Raw genomic sequence first — 19,854 nt, forward strand, 5'->3', positions numbered from 1 at the left:
AGTCAAAGGTGGGAAAAGCGTAACACAATACAGGGAGGAAAAAAACACGATCGATATTTCTGCTGACCCCCCCCCCCCCACCGCCCGACGCCACCCACCGCGTGGGGTACCGTTTTCCAAATGCTCCTCTAGGGCTTGCTTCTCTATAAGTATTAAACCTCACTCCACCATCCCAGACCATCCCCTTGCAGCCACGACTGTCGGGTGCAGAAAATTCATCACGAAAAGCGTTCGTACACACACACACACACACAAACACACGTACGCATTCACACGCCAAGTTGAATGATTCTGCACGATATTTCATTTTCTTTCATCGGTATCCTGTTGGGTTACTTCCGTTTCCTCCGTCCACACTCACTTCCGGTTCGTACGGTTTCGCATTTTGTTTAAATTTCCTTCCACCTAGCGTTCCACTAGCGCGTCTCGTTCATAGTTGTCTCCCCCGAACGGACACACGAAAATCGAGTCACACATCCTACACTTTTGCTTTCCGCTTTTCCCGTTTTTCGTAAGACGCGGAAACACGCGGAAAAGGACGCCCAACTTCACGGAAATCACAGAACATAGTTCACTCGCAGCAGCGGACCGATCGGCCCCACGGTGGGCAAGTGGGTGGGCAAATGTACATAACATTTTCGTACCCAAAAAACTTCCGCAAAAACCCGATCGTTCACATCTGAAGCCTCTCGATGATGTACATAATATCCTTTCTTTTCCGTTCGTTGTTGGATTCACTGCACCGGATTGCAAAGGTTTTTGTGGTTTGGACCTATCCTTTCCGCCACAAAAAGTCTCTGCTCCCTGGAACACAAGTCTTCTTTTAGGAGGTTGTTCCTCAATTCAGCACCGCTAGCTCCCATTTCGTTGCATGTTGCTTCGAACAAGGAGAACTGTGGTTGAAAGTTCTTGTACACTATCGTTTGCCTCCTTCCCCGCTGCCCCCATCGTGTTCAATCCGGAAAACTTCTCCCACACCCCGCGGTGACACAAGCTTTCCCTTTTGAGGGGAGTTAAATTTCACGTAAAATGTCTCACCACTCTGTCAGGCTGGTTTTAGGGAAGTGTTGAGTTGTTGGATCTTTTTCAGGATCTTCCAGGGGAAAAAAAACGCGAGGTTATATATATCAGTGGGTTATAGATATAGATATAACCGAAGCGTGTTAGCGCGCTCCCAACGGCGGTGACCGAATGCGAGCCGTGCGTCGAGTGAAAATTTACTCGGTCCCGTGTCCACCTTCGCTCTGAATTTTCCAAATACCCTCCCGCCTCCCGAGGGCACACGTACACACGCACACACACACCCGCCACCTTACTCTTTATCCCTTATAATCCCGTATGCTTCCCAAGAGTGGCACAGATCGCAATCGAAGGGCCATCTCTCTTTTTACGACACACTTGGGGACATTTCATCACTGTTTTCTTCCCTTTCTGGTTTACTCTCGTCGACATTTCCGATTCCGGAGTGCGCTTTCTCTCGCTCTGCTCTCGTGAATGATTTTCCGGCCCTTTTTCCCCATTTTCTCTCAGCAGCTCTCGCAGTCTCGGGAGTATTTATTGTTATCGTTCGTTTGGTGATAGTTTTCTCTTTTCCCGGAATCACAACAAGCTCTCCGCCATTGCCAGCAGTGTCACTCACGCTCATTGATGGATGGCTGGACGTTTATGTTTAATGTGTAGCAATGTGCAGCTCCCCCATCCCCATCCTGCCAGCCTGCCCTGCAAGGCTTTCCATTTTCGGTCGAACGCTTTTCGCTGGGATGAGCTTTTTTCCTTCAAAATTTCGATGATATGGCAAATCAATCTCGGCACGAGATCAAACCTCAACAGTTCGTTGGAAGCATGAAAAAGAAAAACACTGCACCATTGTGCAGGTTACTGATGGGAAAAGAATGGGATGAATGAGAAGAAAAAACCCAAACACGCACAAAAAATTATACTCGATGGGCATGACCGTGGAATGAGGCAAAGTGTTTCTTTTTTTATGGAAGGTTGCTTCTTCCGCCCGTCACATTGAGATTTTGTACGCTCATCACCGCACCGAAAGTATATTCCGTTGAAGTTCGAGCCCCGAGCCGCATGGTGTTCTTCAGGTGAAAGAAAAGAAATCCTCTTTCCATTCAAGAGGGACATCGAGAGGATGTTGTTATCTTTTTTTTTTTGCTCAAAAATACCCCATCTTTTCGCAGCAGGTGTTCGTCCATCCTTTTCGCCTTTTAACTGACGGATTTATTTGATGTCTCGCAAGCGAGGGACCGATCATTCCAACGTTCGGCATACCCGGAGCCGCTTGCTTGCACCTACGCGGCCAAAAATCTAATAACTCTCACCCGGCAATAACAAACGACAAAAAAACGGATTTCTTCAGCGCAAAAAAGCAGCCCCACGAAGGACAAACATCTAACGGATGAATGAAAGCATTTCTTAGTGATTTTTACCTATTTTTTACCCTCACGCATTTGCGAGGCCGGGAATCTCTGAAAGCTGTTTTGTATATATTTCGTTATAAACTAACATTATTGCTCTTACAACGATGTTGGACGTCCGCCCTTTCTGCCCACGCTCGGACGTACCTTGTGTTTCAACATAATTTCTTTTGAAAGTAAACAAAAGTTTTACCATGTTCACCGTTGCCTCAATCCATTGCGGTTACCTTTTCCATGCCCCTTGCGTTAATGTGGTTCCTTCTGGTGGTATCCGTAACAGTCTATTCAGCCATACCCTTTGGAAGGAGCGAGAAACTCAAATATTTCGCTGCTTAAAATCTTTCTTGCGCCCCCATTCGTCACATCGGATCAGCAGCTAGGATGGGATCTGGAGTTTTTGAACATAAGGGTAAGTGTGGGTAGGTCTGCACTTTTCAAGCCGAGAGACGAGTTCGCCAGTGGAAAATTCAGAGAATATGAAAAACTTTGTGAGGGCAAGTTTAGAAAAATGTTTTTAATGCACCCTTGTCAGATTCCTGCTTCTCCCTGGATTATTGCCGTCGTTAGGAAGAGTGCAAAATAGGTTGTGTTACGAACGCAAAGTTATATTTAGTTATAAATCAACCATAGTAAAGTAATTTCTTTAAGAAATTTAGAATAGTGTTAAAAAATAATTTGTGATGCGAAAACTTAGTAAAACCAATACAACAACTTATTTCTCAAAAAATTATTCACGGAAAAAAGGATTAATCTTACTCCTTTGAAGTACATAACATCTATATTTTTAGAAGTTGATAGCATATACTAAATGCTTATAAAACCCTCACTTACCCTACTCCAACTTCAACTACCGGTTTCCTCGGAACTGAAATGAAACAGCTCCCCCTGGGAGCGGATAGCGATAGCGATCCAGATGGTCCTGGGGACCATTCACATGCTCCATTTAGCCTTTGGATCAATTCAACCATTGATTTTGCAATTGTTAAAGTAACACATCATATGAAAAATCGGCATTAGATGAGCATGTATGATATGACGGATTGGGATTCGGATTCGAAATCCGGATCTCAGAATGGATTTGAATCGAAAGATTCGAATCCCTGTAGGGATTTAGTTTCCCCATCACTAGTCTATTGTTTCTGCCTTTGAGGCCGGTTGCTTTGTGATGCTCATAACGATCAGTTTTATGACTCACAAAAACACCGTGTTGAGCTTTTATGCGACTCTCTGTCACATTACACCGTCCTGCACCTTTCAAAAGTGCGGTGTAATTCGTTTTCAAAACATAAACATTCGTAAGCACTGCAAAGAAGCTACACATTTTTATCGTATCTTTGCATGTTGTTTGAATTGCTAACATTGATAAATTTAAGTAGGTCCAATTTCGAAGTACCATATCCAGGATAGCCAAATTTGCGTGTTTTTTGTTACAGAACCTTTTCCAAGGTCTATGTACACTTCTATAGGTAGAGTATGAGCTTTTTAACACGAAATGACCACAGGATTATTTTACTAAGCATTTTGATTAGCTGCAATTGTCCAGGCATTCTGTTAGCAAAATCATGCTTTCACTAATGTTTTACTTTCTAACGTTAACCGCCGTGTGCCATTTTCGTAGCCTTAAATCAGTTTATCGATTTTCTGTATTACTCCGTAATGTCAAAATGATTTGCATTCCGCTACCTTACCTCGAACTGTACATGCCTTGACTGTCAAACCTGTCTCCTTGGCAACGAGCAGAAAAACGAAAAACAAAATAAAAGAGATTTCATCAAAGTAGTTGCTACGAAACTGTGCAAAGGTTTTATCTCCAGCTTGTTTTCTGCCAGCCGTCTACGTTCAGCATATTTATGTGAAAAACAAATAAACTGGTTCGAGTACACCTGCACCGGGCAGAAAATAAAGTTTACCGCCGTACGGTGATGTGTTATGTGGAAGTGTTACCTTTGCACGGAAATACTGCCTCCGTCAACAATCTACGGAACCGGACACTGAAACTGCTGGAACAATTTAAAGGCTCGGAATAGTGACCAGTGCTGCTGCCAGCATAAAACTCTGCGTTTGATGTAGGAAAACCAGACAAGAGGACACTGGAAGAAAAAATAGAAACACTAGCAAATCTCGCCAAATAATTCAACATTCGCTGAATGTTGTTGTGCAAGTCGGTGGTTTTATTCTCGTGTCCATGCCTGCTTGATCGGAACGTGTGTGACTACTTGCTGAAGGAATCCAAAGCAGTGTAATCTTCTACGTGTTCGGTGCAACAAATGCTCGTTCTCACAACACAACGCACACCAGAGCAAGATTACGGCAAACGTTTGCAAAGATTTATTCAACACTGCCACAATGCATCACAATGCGCAACATAGGGACGAGCTTACTCCGGAGAAATTGCTGTATATCCTTCGGAAAGGGTAGGAAGGTAGGTCGCCATAACCCCCAAGGGTACGTTAACATCGGTTGAATGCCTCGCTAACTGATCATCGTTTCGTAAATTTCCCTTCTTTTACTTGGTAATGGGCAAACATTTAAATCATGCCAATGCGTCCTGCACGAAATAGGAATACTTTTCGCTTCCTTCCGTATGCTTCCTAATGCCCTCCCGCATTTGTTTACGGCTCCAATAGGGATGGGGTCGCGCCGATCATATGCGCGACCAGAGTGCACAGCGGCATGACGGTTTCCAGGTGCACGGCACGCGTTGCCATGGGTTGCTAAGTTTTACGCATCATTGGCCACGGATTTTTGGATAAACAGTTTGGTTTGTTGACGGCATACGTGATCTCATTTGAAGAAAAAGGGAATCAACCTGCTGTTTACTGGAGCGCAAAAAACTTTACATGTGGCTATTGAAGGAGTCAAAAGGCTCGAAAATTTTTTAAAGGTTCTAATATACTTTATCTACACTGCATGACATACGTCCTATCATAGGATACTGCGTACGATGTAACGTACTAGTCCTGTAAAGCGGATAGTGTTCCGCATGAGGAGGCATGCCGGACGTACATTCGCATGAGGTAACCAAGGGGAACGGGAGTTTTTCTTTTCATTTTGTTTCCCAACTGATCGCGTATCCATATGGCGCATGCATGACCCACGAGCCCCAGGATCGAGAAGGACCCTAACAACCGACGCCGCTGCGTTCACCGAGCCGTAACCTGCGGACACCGCGTGTCGTTTTGTCCTTTTTTTGTGCCGCCCGAAACACTGCAGTGTGGTGCCTTACCGTACAGACTGTTGGGAAAACCAAGTCCTGCTCCCCCACACCGATGGTGGCGCAAGCCAAGCAAAGGTAGCGAGGCGAGGAAAAGGATACCGCTTCAGGCACGGCACACAGTCTGTTTGATCAATACGAAACCGTTTGAGCCAGTCCCGGGAGGCTTTCGCTGCCTTCTTCTTTCTCTTACGCTTCAAACAAAGTCCGTTGGCGTTGCCACCGCCCTGCACCGGTGTCCTAGCAGCCCTGCAGCCCTTAGCAGCAGAGTGCGATTGCTAGGCGTCAGTGTCTGTTGTGTGCTTGATGCATCCGATTCTGTTTGTTAACTACCGGTGTTTGCCGTTTGTTTTTTTAACTTTTCACTCGCTGATTCTGTGTGCAACGAAACATAAAACTCCATCTAAGAAAATCCAGATGCTCCTCTGAAAGCCATTTCGTATGGACAAACTGTGGTAAAGTGCGAAGCAGGGCATACTTTCTCGAAAGAATTAATTGGCTTCACATTGTGATTATTTTGACTGCCTTTGTTGAAAGCCATCTTAAAGATAACCTCAAGGAAAGCCAACCATCAGCTTAAATAAATCAAGTAAGTAGGAGAGATAATCGGACGGAGTGAAAATTGTCGAGCAAACGTTTGAAATATGGATACAAGAGGAGGTATTACAAAATCCCATTAGCGAACAGTGATCCTTCCGTCCATTGCTAAACCCTGGGACAATCAATGGTTTCAGTGTTTATAAAATCACCGACAGAGCAAACCATGTAAAAGTCATGCGACTTGCAAGAAGTTCTCCCAAAGCTCATCGCAGCACGCGCATGCGTAAAGGCGTCATTTCTTCCCACTTCTAGGTGTGAAAGTTTACCGATCTGATAATGAAAAACTCATAACTTTTTTTAATCCTTTTTGCAGATCACCCAACACACAGCGCACGCGTGTTTTGGATACATCCCGAAAGAGTATTTGACGATCGTAAAGGGTGTCTGGATGCTTTTAGAATACAGATAAACAGAACACAGCAGTTTGCTGTATCATATTTCAAATGTAATTTTGTTTCCACGTTCGTTATACCATGCCACTCCAGTGATATATGTGCCGCCCAGTCGTTTTAATCAACGAAATCATATCAATACTTAATCTAATCGCTACCAAAAATATAGTTTAATATCTGTTAAAACATCGCGTGAACTTCTGATACAGAATACAGGGAGAAACACAACGCGTCTGCATCAAATAACTATTTATGCTTAACGATTAGAGCCGAAAACGGAGAAAAGCATGGCCACACGCTTAGCGACACAACGAAACTTTATCACCGTCATTCCGGCGACCTCCGGGAGCGCAACGCCTGTGCCCGTGACAATGGAGACGAGCGACGACACTGCCGTACCGCAAACGGTTACGTCGGAAGCCGAAGATGCGCTCGTTGGTTGCGGCAGCCCGCACAATGGCGCTAGTCAATCGGAATCGGAAGTGGAAACGGTCATGACATCCCGAACCAGCAACCCGACGCAGCAGTTGCCCACCATCACCGTCGCTAGCAGCTTGAAGAATGGAGCCCCAAAAGGGTCGCTAATGCCCGCCACCTTGCTGGCCAATGGTTCCAACATTATGAGTCTGTTGGGTGGCAGCAGCAGCGGACTCTCGTTGCAGCAACTCATACAGCAGGTAGGCTGATATTCCCACCACAAATGATTGAGAAACAATAAATATGAACCACTCATTCCCTATTCGGTTTGATTGTTTTAGAAAAAGATTGTGATAAACTCCAACGGCACCGTACTGGACATCGTCCCAATCACCGATGAAAGCGAGGGGACTGATTTGAAGATGGAGAACGAAAAGCTGCTGGTGGATGGAACGGTAACCAATGATAATACAGAGTCCGGCAATTCATCGGAGGGAACCGCAGATGACGTCCCACAGGTGACGGCTCAGGTAGCGGTCGTGCAAACGCAGAGCCCAACAAGTGGAACGCCGCAGTACATTACGGTTACTGGTGAGTCATATTGAAAAGTTTCACTAGCTTTATGTTTTACAAATTTCAAAAGTCAAAGAATTGTTCATCTGAATATGGTCGTTGTAGTATAATAATTGTCCTGAAATTTAAAATACGTCCTTTGCACAACTAACGTAACAACTTGGTTAATTTACGTTACAAGTAACATGTTGTCTAGTATTGCTTCTTCGTAGCTAATCTTATTTTTATAATTCATAGTGAATGGTTGCTACATACTTTCGAAAAATTCAATTGTCCATACGCCAATGAAAATGCAATTATCTCGTTCAAATCATACACATCCAATCATCTGCGTCGTTTGCGGAAGCGTGTTCAATTTGTTTAAGGTTCAAGATCATGTTCGGTTTGAATCGTCTCTGATTCATACGACCCCACCATGATCCTTTTTCTACATACCATCTATCTTGTTATGTTACATGCAAAAGCTTCTCCATGGAGCTTCTGCCACCACCTTCATCCCCTTTTTCACGAGTACTTTCACTCGACGCCGTGCGGGGGCGGTGTGAAAAGACACAAACGAGCAAAAAACGACCACGTATCAAGCACTGCCAAGGTCATTGACCCAGAAGGAAGGATGCCTTACGGTACGTGGTCGTCGAAGTGTGGTGTGTTGTATTGCAAATATGCCGTAGAGGAATCGTTTTTTCGGCAACAGTTGTCAGCGCTGCGTGACGACACGTGTGTTATGGATGATGGTACACAAATTCGTTGGCATTCCAAGAACTGGAGGACGGCAATTGATCGACATTTCATGTTAGTCCCCATCGTGCGGTGATTTTGCTCCCGCGGAGGGGGAGGGCAATGAGATTTCAGTCCGGGATATCAACCGAAGTCGAAACGAATCCCGTAAGTGGATGGATACACACGTGAATATTTCTAGCATCAGCGGTGCGTAAAACGTTCTCGGAATCGGAATGATACTTTTATAAAAGAAACACAGTAAACAGCACACACCCGGAGTGTGGGTCGATGCCCCGGAGTGCTACCCAAAATCTACTAAGGATCATATGAGGTGTACATTGGCCGTATACTGTCTTTTGGATTGCTTGATCTCTTCACGATGGTTTCGGTTCACCGATATTGGCACCTCGATTCAATCTTGTACTCGAAGTCCTTTTGATCTAATGTTCATCACGCTTTATCAATATTCTACTTTTTTTGTTTAGGTTCATTTCGTTTATTAGAAAAATACATCAAACCTGTATCGTTATTGGTATTGAGGAAAATAATCACATCAAATTAAACTGTTATTTTTCAGCTCAATTTTTTCCTCATGTTTGGCTGTTGTTGTGTACGAATGAGAGTTTTTAATAAGGTTCAATTTACTTTTGTTAAACGTACGTTAAACGTATAATTGAATTCTACTTCAAATCATAATCAACATTTTCTTCAAAGCTAAGGTTTATGATACAATTAATGTTCTGCGTCTTCCACTTAATTAAGAAAAAATGATTCCCTCATCTGACTTTTGATTTAACAGAAACCCTTCAAAATGTTTCTTCAATTAGAATCTAAATACATATCTGAAAACGTTTAGCATATTTATTCAATTCGAATCAATGCTGTACACAAATCTGACAATTGCTTTTTAAAAAAGTGTAGTGTTGAAACAAAAAGGCATTTGATGAGTTTTCCAATCAGAGAAAAATGTAAAACATGAGTACTTAATTGAAACTTTTTGTCACTCTCATCCTCGACTTGAGAAAGGTCTTTTTGTTTCTTTTTCTTTGAGTTTAACTTGTGAAATATCTGTTAAATCAATATCACTATCATATATCAATATCAATAATATCAGATATAAACTAATTTACGAAGTTATTTAAAACTTATATTTTCTAATCACAAAGATGTTTAGACTTTAGTTAAAAGAACACGTAAAGAATTGTGTAACTTGTCCTGCATATCCTTGTACTATTAAGTAAATAATCAGCAAGCAGGATGAAAAAAACACACAGATTCCTTCGACATCGCTCTCAATAGGCAGACACTCTGGGCCGTATATCCTTCATTTCACCGCCGTATGTCAAATCAGTGTTGATAAACAACTCATCTTTTGATCTATTATTATCGAGATTTATCTCCTCCCTTCTGTTCTCTCCGTCTGGTACGTTCGAGTGGTTTTACCGCTGGCGCCCGGCCGCGATCGTATCACCGGTATCTTAATTAAACGTATCCTTTTTATAATGGCACGATATCATCGCCGTACTCCGTGTGACACACCCGACCCGCCGATCATCTCTTCCACCCCGGAACGGATGCCCTTTTGCTCGCAAACTTGTCAAACACGTCAAAACACGTGTAATCAGATACGCTCACTGCACTCGGCCGCCCGCCGTGCCCCACCGCGCCCCGTGAAGCCTGTGGTGGCCGCTTTTACCCAGGGTCCTTTAACCCTCGCGCGTCTCACGTGCCCAGCGCATCACCAGTAGCACAATTAAATGTATCACTTTTTGCCGCGGAACCGCTACACGTACCCGGGCCCGCCCTGTCTGGTGGCAGCGGTAGCCGCCTAATCCCACCTCTCATCGTCCCATCATCGCTCATTATCTCGTCAAGTGGAAATCCATCCCCTTGCGCACATCACCCTGCCGGGTGATGCTGTAAACGCGGGGGACGGGGATGAGAGGATCGGTGTGTGGATGGAAAAGAAAGTAAGAATCACAAATTAACAGCCTCATTCCACCGGCCCGTTTGAGCCCGTCCGTTGCCCTCAAGCGAATCGGCTCCGTTGTTCGAAGGCTTACGCAGCCAAAAAAGGGGCTGTTTACTGTCAGCACTGGCCAGGCCGGTTCTGCTTCTCTGCGGTGTAGTAATTGGGGTGAAATTGATACGGTTTCACCTTTCCAGTTGCGTCCGGTGAAATAGCGGGCAGCATCTTTTTTTTACCCCCTTGTTCCCAGTGGAAATCACACTTGGTGGCTGCCGCACAAACGGGTAAGGACTTTGCGCGTTCTTTGTGTGTTTTCAGCAGAAGCTAAATTTGACATTTCCTCACGAAAAATACGACTACACCGATTGGCAAAGTTTTTCCCCCATCTTTCACCGATTGTGCCACACCTTCAGCAACGCTGGCATACGTTCGCATTCGTACTAAATCTCTGTCAAGCGGCAACATCATTACCGAGGAAAAGCAATCCTCCATTCGCCATCATCCTGAGGTATGCGTATGTTTTAAAATTAACTGTGTGCCTCTTCGGTTGGTAGTGGGTGAAAAGCTTTCGCCGTAGGGTAAAACTAATTAAAACTCTTAACTACAAATCTCGCCTCGTGCCAATGGGACCATAAATTGGCGTCACCGACAGTCGCGCGGGCGAGTGTAAAGTTTTATCTCTTGATCTAAATTTATTGGGCTGGATGGATAAGATGGAAAACTTTCTTTCATCGCGAGACGCCAAACTCGAACGCCGAACACGCTGGTGCGGTGTATTCTTGTCGCGGAGGGCGCTTTCTCTCTCTCGGAAGACTGGAAAAGAGAAGACTTAGATTGGGTGAAAATTTGCCCTTATCCCGCGGAACCTGACTTCATCTATTTTTCTTGTATCCCAAGTGAAGTGGCTTTTTGACGGTGGTTTACAGTTTTCTGCGCCAGTTGCGTCGAAATCGCGGCACTTCTGCTCTAATCGCCAACTTTCTTGAAACGTCTGCTATACAATTTACGAATTTCTTACGATGCCAATCCTTCCCTCTGTTGTGTGACTTTCTAATGACTAGTTTAGTTTCGTTTCGCTTCAAACGCAAATCAATCTCCATGAGTAAGCACAGTCAAAGGCATTTAAAATTGCGCTCAGCAAAATTGGTTAGTAAGTATCTACAACTCACGTTGCAAGGTGAAAATTATGTTCACCGAAATGTGATCAAAATCTAGGATAGTTTTGATCGGCTTTGTGCCAACATATTCGGTATCGTCACATCGTAATCGTTCCGAGATGGTCCGTTTTAATTACCCTGGTAAATGGTTTGTTTGTCGGCGTTACGCATTTCACCGGGCGAATCCACCAAACTGCACCAAATCCCGATCCCGGTCGCACACGGCCAGGTCAAGTGATAAACATTCGCGCTTCTAAGCTGGGTTCGGCAAAAAAGGGCTTCGGCAGCATCCCTCGGCAGGCTTCACTTCTCTCTCCCATCCAGCAGAATCGGATGTAATTCTTTGTTCGGTTTTTATCGTACGACCTATTGTCCTGTGCGTACGCGATCCCTCTTCGGAAGCCATATGAACCTTTCGTGTATGTGTGTGTGTGTGTATCTCTTGATCAGTGGATATCGATGCTGTTCCGAAGCCTGGTGCTAAATCCTGCACAACAAAGCGCACAACAACAAAAAAACCCCTTCCCGCGATGCGAACATAGCCCTCTACGGCCGAACGAGAACTGCATGATCACATACCTCCCAGAGAGGGTCACGGGTTCGACCGTCAGCCAGCCAGCCAGCCAGCCTGCATCGAGGTGTAGTGAAGCGAATGTAATCCTGAAATAATTAGTCTTGATTGGAAGAATTATCCCTCGGTGGCGCGGCGTAACTGCGCCAAACACCGGCGAAAGCAACCGGACCTAGGGTCCTGCAACCCTGAACGGCATCGGAACCGGTGCAGAGGGCAGGAGGGGCCAGCACAGCCAACCCTCGGTCGAGGTACGATGATGGCGGGATTAAAAACTCGCAAAATTATCTCATGCACCCTTTCCACTGAGTGAGTGGCGCGCGCGAAGCACATACGAACGCACACTCTTGACGTTGTTGCGTTGAGGTACGTTTTTTAACGTTTGTGTTTTCTATTTCACTTTTCCACTTTTGATACATCCTCGACGAGTATATTGAGTGCGACCGGGTGCCACCGGGAGTTTCGGTTCCGTTCCCGCCCTGTTGGGCAACATTTGCGCATCAATTAATTAGGATTACCCGGCGGGTGGTTGTTGCGGCCCCCTATCCGCTTGTGTTACCTGTGTCGTCCTGCTGGATTGTAATGTAGAGGGCGACGAGACCGGTTTCTCCCAGTTGAGGAAAAAAAAATGAAGCGCAATACAACATAATAAAAACACCGTCGATGTTACGCTCTGATTTTCTATCGCACACTAAACTTCAACTTCACGACGTGCAGGGGACGAATCAATCGAACCGGAAGGGAAGCGGAACCGGCAAAGAGTAAAAATCAGTGTCAGAGAGGATATCAAGGCGCCCCCTGTTTAGACACCTGTACGATTAGGAAAGTAATATCCATCAGCATCAGAAAAATCCCAGCAACAAACAGGCCGTCGCGTGTGCGTGCCTCACCGCACGCCAGCAGGTCCTTCCGCCGGTCCGCTTTCCACCACCCGGCCTTGGGCGTGTGCAACACGTGCCCACATGCGTGAGTGCTACATTATGCTCGCACGTGCAACCGAATCGGGTAATTGATACCGGATCCATCGCTCAGGTGAACTCCGGATCCGTCGGTGGTTTCGTACGGAGTGCTTCTGCTAGCGCCACATCTCATCGTGCCCTTCCGGACGCCCCTCTACCCCCTTCTGCCCCGTACCCGATCGTTCACGTCGGTGAACGTTTATCGATTTTATCGTTCACCATCGAATTGCCATTGACGGCGCACCTCTCTCGATACGCTCTGTCTGTCCCTGTTCGGGTCAAACTTTGGACACCGAGTGTCCTGGAGCAAAGTGCTACGCCGTCGCTGTCGTGTTTGGCCAACCAACAACAATCCGCCCCCGTTGGTCCTTGTTTTTCCCCGGACGCTGGCGCGAGCCTCGGAGCAACAGGTGCGATCTTTCCCACTCCCTTTCGCGATGGATTCGATAACTGCCATTGCGAAATTGTGCACTTGCCGTGGCGATTCCTCTTGGGCAGGCGTGTGTATGTGGGTGTGTCATTCTATGACAACATAGAAGTGAGCCCCCTTCTCTCGACGCAAAGAAAGGCTTCATTTGGGATCGATCGATAGGATCGGAAGCGATACGATACGCCGGAATGTAGAGCCCTTGCTGTACGATGCTGTATAACCCCCCGGTAGCACCTGAGATGGTTCACAAAGAGCGAACCCTTCCTTTGTTGTGGACAGATTTCTGTCTGTCGTGTCCGAGCATATTTTTTTTTTTTCAAATGTTGTAAAACATGTGAGGGATTCGATTTGAAAAGTGCGCACTCTAGTTCGAATTGAAATCATAATTGAAAAGTATCGATTGTTATCTGCCGTTATCTCAGGGATCGGTAGAAGGCAAATGGATTCAACGATGAATCTTCCCTCTTTTTATAAATCATATTTTACATTGGATTAAACCACTCACTCACGGTACGGATTGAAGATGTGCAATCTGATTCTTGATAAGTTCTGGAACATTTCTATTGAAACGTTCTAGTGCCTGGAGAACTATTACACCTGCCGTGGTTGATATAGTGTACAGTTTTCTGGATAAAGAATGTTTTATGTTTGAATCAGAAAGTTGTTAAGCACGCTTCAGAAACTAATAACAAACTGACTGATGTTATTGTGTCCGGTAGGCATCAGAAATTAAATTCCAGTTAAATTATTTCGGGCAGAAGAAAAAACCCACGTAAGTTGTACACTTATTACGACCACCATCGATGTCTAGCATGGTTGGCGTCCCAATTTGCTTTATGTTTTTACGGTTCCCGTATCAAGCGGCATTTTTCGGGAAAATTGCTACAATTTTAGGGCTCTCGTGTGTGTGTGGTAAGGAAAATATGGCTCGCTCGATTGTTGCCTGGCAGAGGGGGGGTGCCGTGTGTAATTGCATTCCACTAAGCATCCGTGCTCGGAACCGCACGGGGAGGAAACCAGGATGGGAGGGAAAGTACGGCCGTGTGCGGAAAGCTTGCGGTGAACTTTTCTGACCGATCCTTACACTTGACAACGTTTCCGGTATTTTTGCCCTTCACGCAAGGCAAAAGATGTAAGACGCAAATATGCAACACCCCCTCCCCCCACCGTTCCCTAGCCACCGCTCCCGGTTGGCGGGGTTTGTGGTCGGCGAATTTTCCCATTTTCGAATGATGTATCTTCGTCCCATCTTCGCGCCGCGAGGACATCCGGAATCGAGACAGGTCGGAGAGGTTCGTTGGAAAAACACCACCAACACGATGACGTGAGGGTATATGCTTTTACTACGGCATAGACAAGCGAGGAAAAAAGGAAACGACCGGAGAGCGTTTCCTCCGACATTTCCATCTCGCCACGCGGTGAAGTCATCATTTCATGCACGGATCATGGCCCCGAAGAGCAACAACGGCTCGGTCGACGGCCATCATCCGTCCATGTGAGCATCCTTGCGATTACTTTGCCTTTTCGCCCCGTCGCCATCGTCGTCATGCGCGTTTCAGATTAAACTCTCGCTCAGGTCCTTTATGGCTCGCTCTCTCTCTCTCTTTCCTTCTTCCTCACTTGGGTGGCATGTGTTTCGGGGCGGAGCCTAGAGCGTTCCAGGATCGCGCCGAATGCATGGTTCCGTGAACCGGGAAACCAGGAAGAGAGCGCCTTTTTGTGTTACGCCCATTTTGCATGACCGATGCTACCGGGAAAACCCCATGCCCCGGGGAAGCTGGGCCGAAAGGGGTGTTGGACCAATGCCTGCTGGTAGCCAGGCGACCAGGCGAGTTCCATCTCGTTCGTGCGCTCCATTTTTATCAAGGTCGTAAAAATCGAAATCATCCAACGATATCTCGACGGTGGTGCTGACTGTGTTCGAATTTCCGCCAGCGCCTAGAAAGCCCGAGGATATTAGCCTTGTTTGGTGCCGCTTCTTGATTAGCCAAACCCGACGAAATCATCTGGCCAATTTCGGAAGTTTAGAATCGGGCACAAATTAGCTGTAACGGCCCGAACGCCTTGTAATAGAAAGCTGCCGATCTAGTCCTTCGCGGTAATAATGTTGGTTTAGGAAAAAATATGGTGCGATAACCACTTTTTCTTTACAGAAAAAAAATCTCTAGTTGTTGACCACTGTTTCTTTATGCCCCTAAAGGCATTGGTAAGCTCTAGTCGGCGACCTACTTGCAGTCCGGTTCGTCTTCCTTCCGGCAAGGCATATCGCTGCCCGCCGAACGCATTTCCACCAATGCCAGCAGGTCCTGGCGGCCGTTTTCCGTGTACCCTCGTCGAGCGTAAGGAAGGTTGTCAATCCCAGGACGTGGACGTCGTTTGCTGCAGGGATCGGTTTGGATTGGTGAACGCGGACGGACGGTGCGAACGGAAGGGATGCATTTACCTACGGGGGCGCACTGTGCATCAGGACACTTTTGATGGATGGAATGAAAAAGAAATAATGGAAAAGGGAGATAAAAAGAGGGAAAGAGAGGGGTTCATCAATAGAGGGAGATGTTTGAGTAGGAGAAAAAGAGAGCGAGTTAAAAGAGCCTGCAGGATGCTGTTGGGCGAGGGTTGGTTTCCCGATGACGCCGATGATGATGCCGATGACGGTCGGAGAGAGATTGAGCCGAACCGTTTTGTTGATGCTGGCTGGCAGGCTGGCTGGCTGTCCCCGAAGCCGAGCAGAGTGCGGCCCACCAGTGGCCCGGAACGAACCGGAGCGTGGTGCACCAGGGGATAGATTTCGGTGTCGAATTCAGTTCATTCTACACCGCCGCGTCGTCGGGGCCCGTTGCTAAGGAGGTCGTTGTCACAGTCGCCATTCACGCCGTGCCGCATTCCCAGGGCGGGTGGTTTTTCCTCGACGTTCGGAGTCTGCGGATTTTCGCTCGAAGCAAATCCAGACATCCGTTGGTGTGTCGTAAATTCCTTGGATGTGCAGTTCCTTGGAAGCTGCAAGTGCGGTTCCGTTTTGTTCATGCGGTTGTTAGGAAAAGGTGGCAAGTGTGAGGCAATATCGCTTCCTTGTGTGGCAATATCCGGAACTTATTCTGCACCGGAACGAACGGTGATAAGTTGCTAGTCTCGTGTGATTTAGTGTTGTTTCTATGGGCATAAGTTCGTCAAGCGCGTTGATGGAATATATCTCAGTGAGTTCTGGAAAGGATTTCATTATGCTTTTCGGATAGGGAGAAAATCCCATAAACTAATCCTAGAACTGCCAATCATGAACACTACGCGAGGCTTTTAGCGAATGCGAATCGATCGAGTCGGGTTTCACTTTCACTTGGCACGCACAAGAAATCGTGAAGGAGAAAGGACCTGCTAGGACGCCATTGTGTGCCATTGATAGATGCTAGAGTGGAAGAGCCTGATAAACACCCCACCCCCAGAAAGAGACGGAAACTAGCCGGTGAGAGTGAAGAGAGTGGGTCCCATTCGGGTGCTTGCAGCAAAAGCAACGGTGTACTATCCCGACCGGCATATTCCTATCACTCAACTGGTTTTCATTCACCATCGATTGGATTCGATAGCAACGGCCACCGGAAGAGCGTTCACCCACCGGGGGAAACTCCATCCTGTTCCTGCCAGCCAGCTCCCTCCGGGGGTTTTCCCTTACTGCATTCGACACCAACTCCAGCGGTGTGCATACGAAATCAGGCCACTCGCAAGATCCTAGCCATCAACAGCCTTCGCACGGTGTGGCGTAACCTACTTTCGGTTTCGGAGCAGCAGAACTCGAGTGGCGTCACTGCGTCGCACGGACGGCCTCGGCAAGGCGCCACCCGTAACCCATGGTTACATCCTCCCCGAAGGCGCCCAATCGATCGATTCGGATCTCAGATTTCAAGGAGCGCAGCACGTGGGCCAAGTCTTAAGGAGGAGTAAGGAGGCACCGTAAGGGAGTTAGGGGGAGGAGGGGCGAGTGTCTACGAGCAAGCGGCCCCACGCCGAGCAGATGCACTTCACCACCGATGGGTAGTTAGCGCCGGTGACGAGGAAGAAAACGAGTACTACCACATCCTCACACAAGTGGTCCGACCACCGTTGCAATTCGCCGTCTACCGGCTAGTTCCTTCGATTGTGTGTTGGTAATCACATGCGGTGCAACGGATGTGGGATGCACTTTTTTTCCCTATCGCCGTACCATGTGTCTCTAGGTCATGTCCTTGAGATGCTTACAATCACGCACTGGAACGTATCGTGTCAATGAACTTTAATCAAGCGGAAACCGTTAAGACACCGGCGGGTATTTTTTTTTTGCAAAGAACGGAAGCCTTTCGATATCCAAGTTTCGACTCTGATACAAGGAAATCTCATACGAATCAAAGGACGATATTAGTTAAAGCGTGCTGGCTGGCTAGAGAGTTTCTGTGAGTCCGCGGTGCTCGTTCATTCGATACATTCCTGTGATTATCTGACGAATACGCTTATTTGTGAGCGATATCGAAAAGCAAAGAGCGTTAGTCCGTGGGATCGAGGAATACCGTGCGCTATGATGTACAACAGGCGCTGCAACAACATGACGTACTGCGCCAAATCCTACCCGCTGCACAATTCATGTAATGTATAAAAAATACTTTAATCCTTTTAATTTTTTTTTATAAATTAACATTTGTGTATTAACAATTCGAAATGTGAAAAAATATTCGTCTAACAACCGTTTAAAGGATACAATTCTTGTTGAAAATGGAACTGGGAAGCTTCAATGAGAAACAAAGGATTTTCGTGGAAATTCAGTAACTGTGAAGAGTAAACAGTTGATGCTGCATTTCATTGAATATTTGTTACAAACTGACTGTTGAAAGTCCTTTTTATTTATACGCTGATCGCTGCTAAAAATTATCCTTACGAATTCTTACCGGTCAAAACTCCCGACGTCTATTGCCCTCTGATTACTCGCCTGGATCTAGCCGGATGACATCACTACTTACTTACTTACTTACTTACTTACGTTGATCTACGTCCAACGCATAACATTCGTCTTCAGTTAAACCTGCTTATTCGTTGTAATCCAATCGCGATTTGCAGAGTTTGAAAAAGATCTTTATTTCTATAGTAAACTTGAACGCTTTAACGTTCTTTTCTCAAATGATTGCTGCAAATGCTACTTTTCTTAAATGTGCAAATTGTTGTTGAAAGCTTGGATGCCGGAAGCTTTTAAAAGAGCGTTCAGTGCATAGGAAAATGTTTAGAAAATCTTATATTTAACCAGTTATCTTAAAGTAATTTTACTCCTAAGGATATTACGTAGTAACTAATTGAAACTATTCTAAAAGTCTAAAGCCCAAGGGTATTTGGGAAATCTATGGGGAAAATACATGGTTTCAAAACCTCACGCCCACCATGTTTAAGGAGGGTATATTCAAAAATGGTAAAGAATATCGCTTGTTGTTATCCAAAAAGCGGTAAAATCAATGTTTTCCAATGTTCCACCTATAATAAGTGTTTTTGCCGCATGTCGTGAAGACAAACGTAGGCAAAACATGTAGGTGAAGGTTGATAAGGTGCTTAAGTAAGATAGAACTCCTTTTAACACAACCAACTTCATCCATAACTGACAAATCCAAATCCAATGAAATATAATGATCTAATCGAAATATATTGATTGGCCATATAAGCTGTCGAACATAAACAAGCAAAGCTCCACTTAGGCCCAGTTCAGTGGGGATGAAAAATTGCATAAAACGGTTTCGGAAAACGTTTGAAGCTAGTAAATTAGTTGCGGCATTATTCTAAAAAATATGCTGTAATTGATCTATCTAGCAATTACAAAAAAGACCAAAATTCAACTTAACATTTTCTAATGATTAATGTTTGAATTTGTATGATTGGACATTAGTTTCGTAATTTCGTAAAACAAATAAAATATTGAAACACGAAAGAAGTTGGAAATGAAATGTTTTTGAACTTTATCAGTTACTTGAGTAAAACAGCTCCTTTACTGATATTGGTCTGGCTCGTCAATTTCGGGTTTGAAGTTCTTTTTTGCATCCGTCTCAATATACAAACAAAAGTAGTGTAGAAGAGGTTTGTGGATATCATTGAAAATTTATCGATGATTTTTAACCCACTTTCAACTAACTGTAAAATTCATCCCTATTGCCATTGGGGAGATAGCTCGGATGTATATAAAATTTATCCCCAAAGCCCTTTCAACATCCGTTCTTAACGTTGTTTTTCCATAGAAATAAACCGCCTGGTGGAGATGAAAAGCGCATGAGCTTAATTACCGCAGCCCGCAAGTGCGCTGCGCATAATGTGATACTCCACAAAATGTCCACAAAGGTTTTATTTCCCTACTTGTACGCTGCGCCACATCTGGGCCATCGTCCCCACCTCGCCTGACTCCTTCTCCCCCACCCCAGCACTAAAGCTGGA

At 45.6% G+C, this 19,854-nt stretch overlaps 1 protein-coding gene across 1 annotated transcript in view; it reads left to right on the forward strand.

The window, feature by feature from the left end:
* Positions 1 to 4,170: 4,170 nt before the first annotated feature.
* Positions 4,171 to 19,854, forward strand: part of LOC131272174 (DNA-binding protein RFX2) — a 28,828-nt gene continuing 13,144 nt past the window's right edge. The window contains exons 1-3 of the mRNA XM_058273825.1: positions 4,171 to 4,848; positions 6,554 to 7,309; positions 7,391 to 7,640. Coding sequence (XP_058129808.1) covers positions 6,920 to 7,309; positions 7,391 to 7,640 — 640 coding nt within the window. The 5' untranslated portion in view covers positions 4,171 to 4,848; positions 6,554 to 6,919. The remainder of the gene's footprint in view (positions 4,849 to 6,553; positions 7,310 to 7,390; positions 7,641 to 19,854) is intronic.

Source organism: Anopheles coustani, chromosome 3 (assembly GCF_943734705.1).
Source record: "Anopheles coustani chromosome 3, idAnoCousDA_361_x.2, whole genome shotgun sequence".
In the NCBI taxonomy this organism is placed as follows: Eukaryota; Metazoa; Arthropoda; class Insecta; order Diptera; family Culicidae; genus Anopheles; species Anopheles coustani.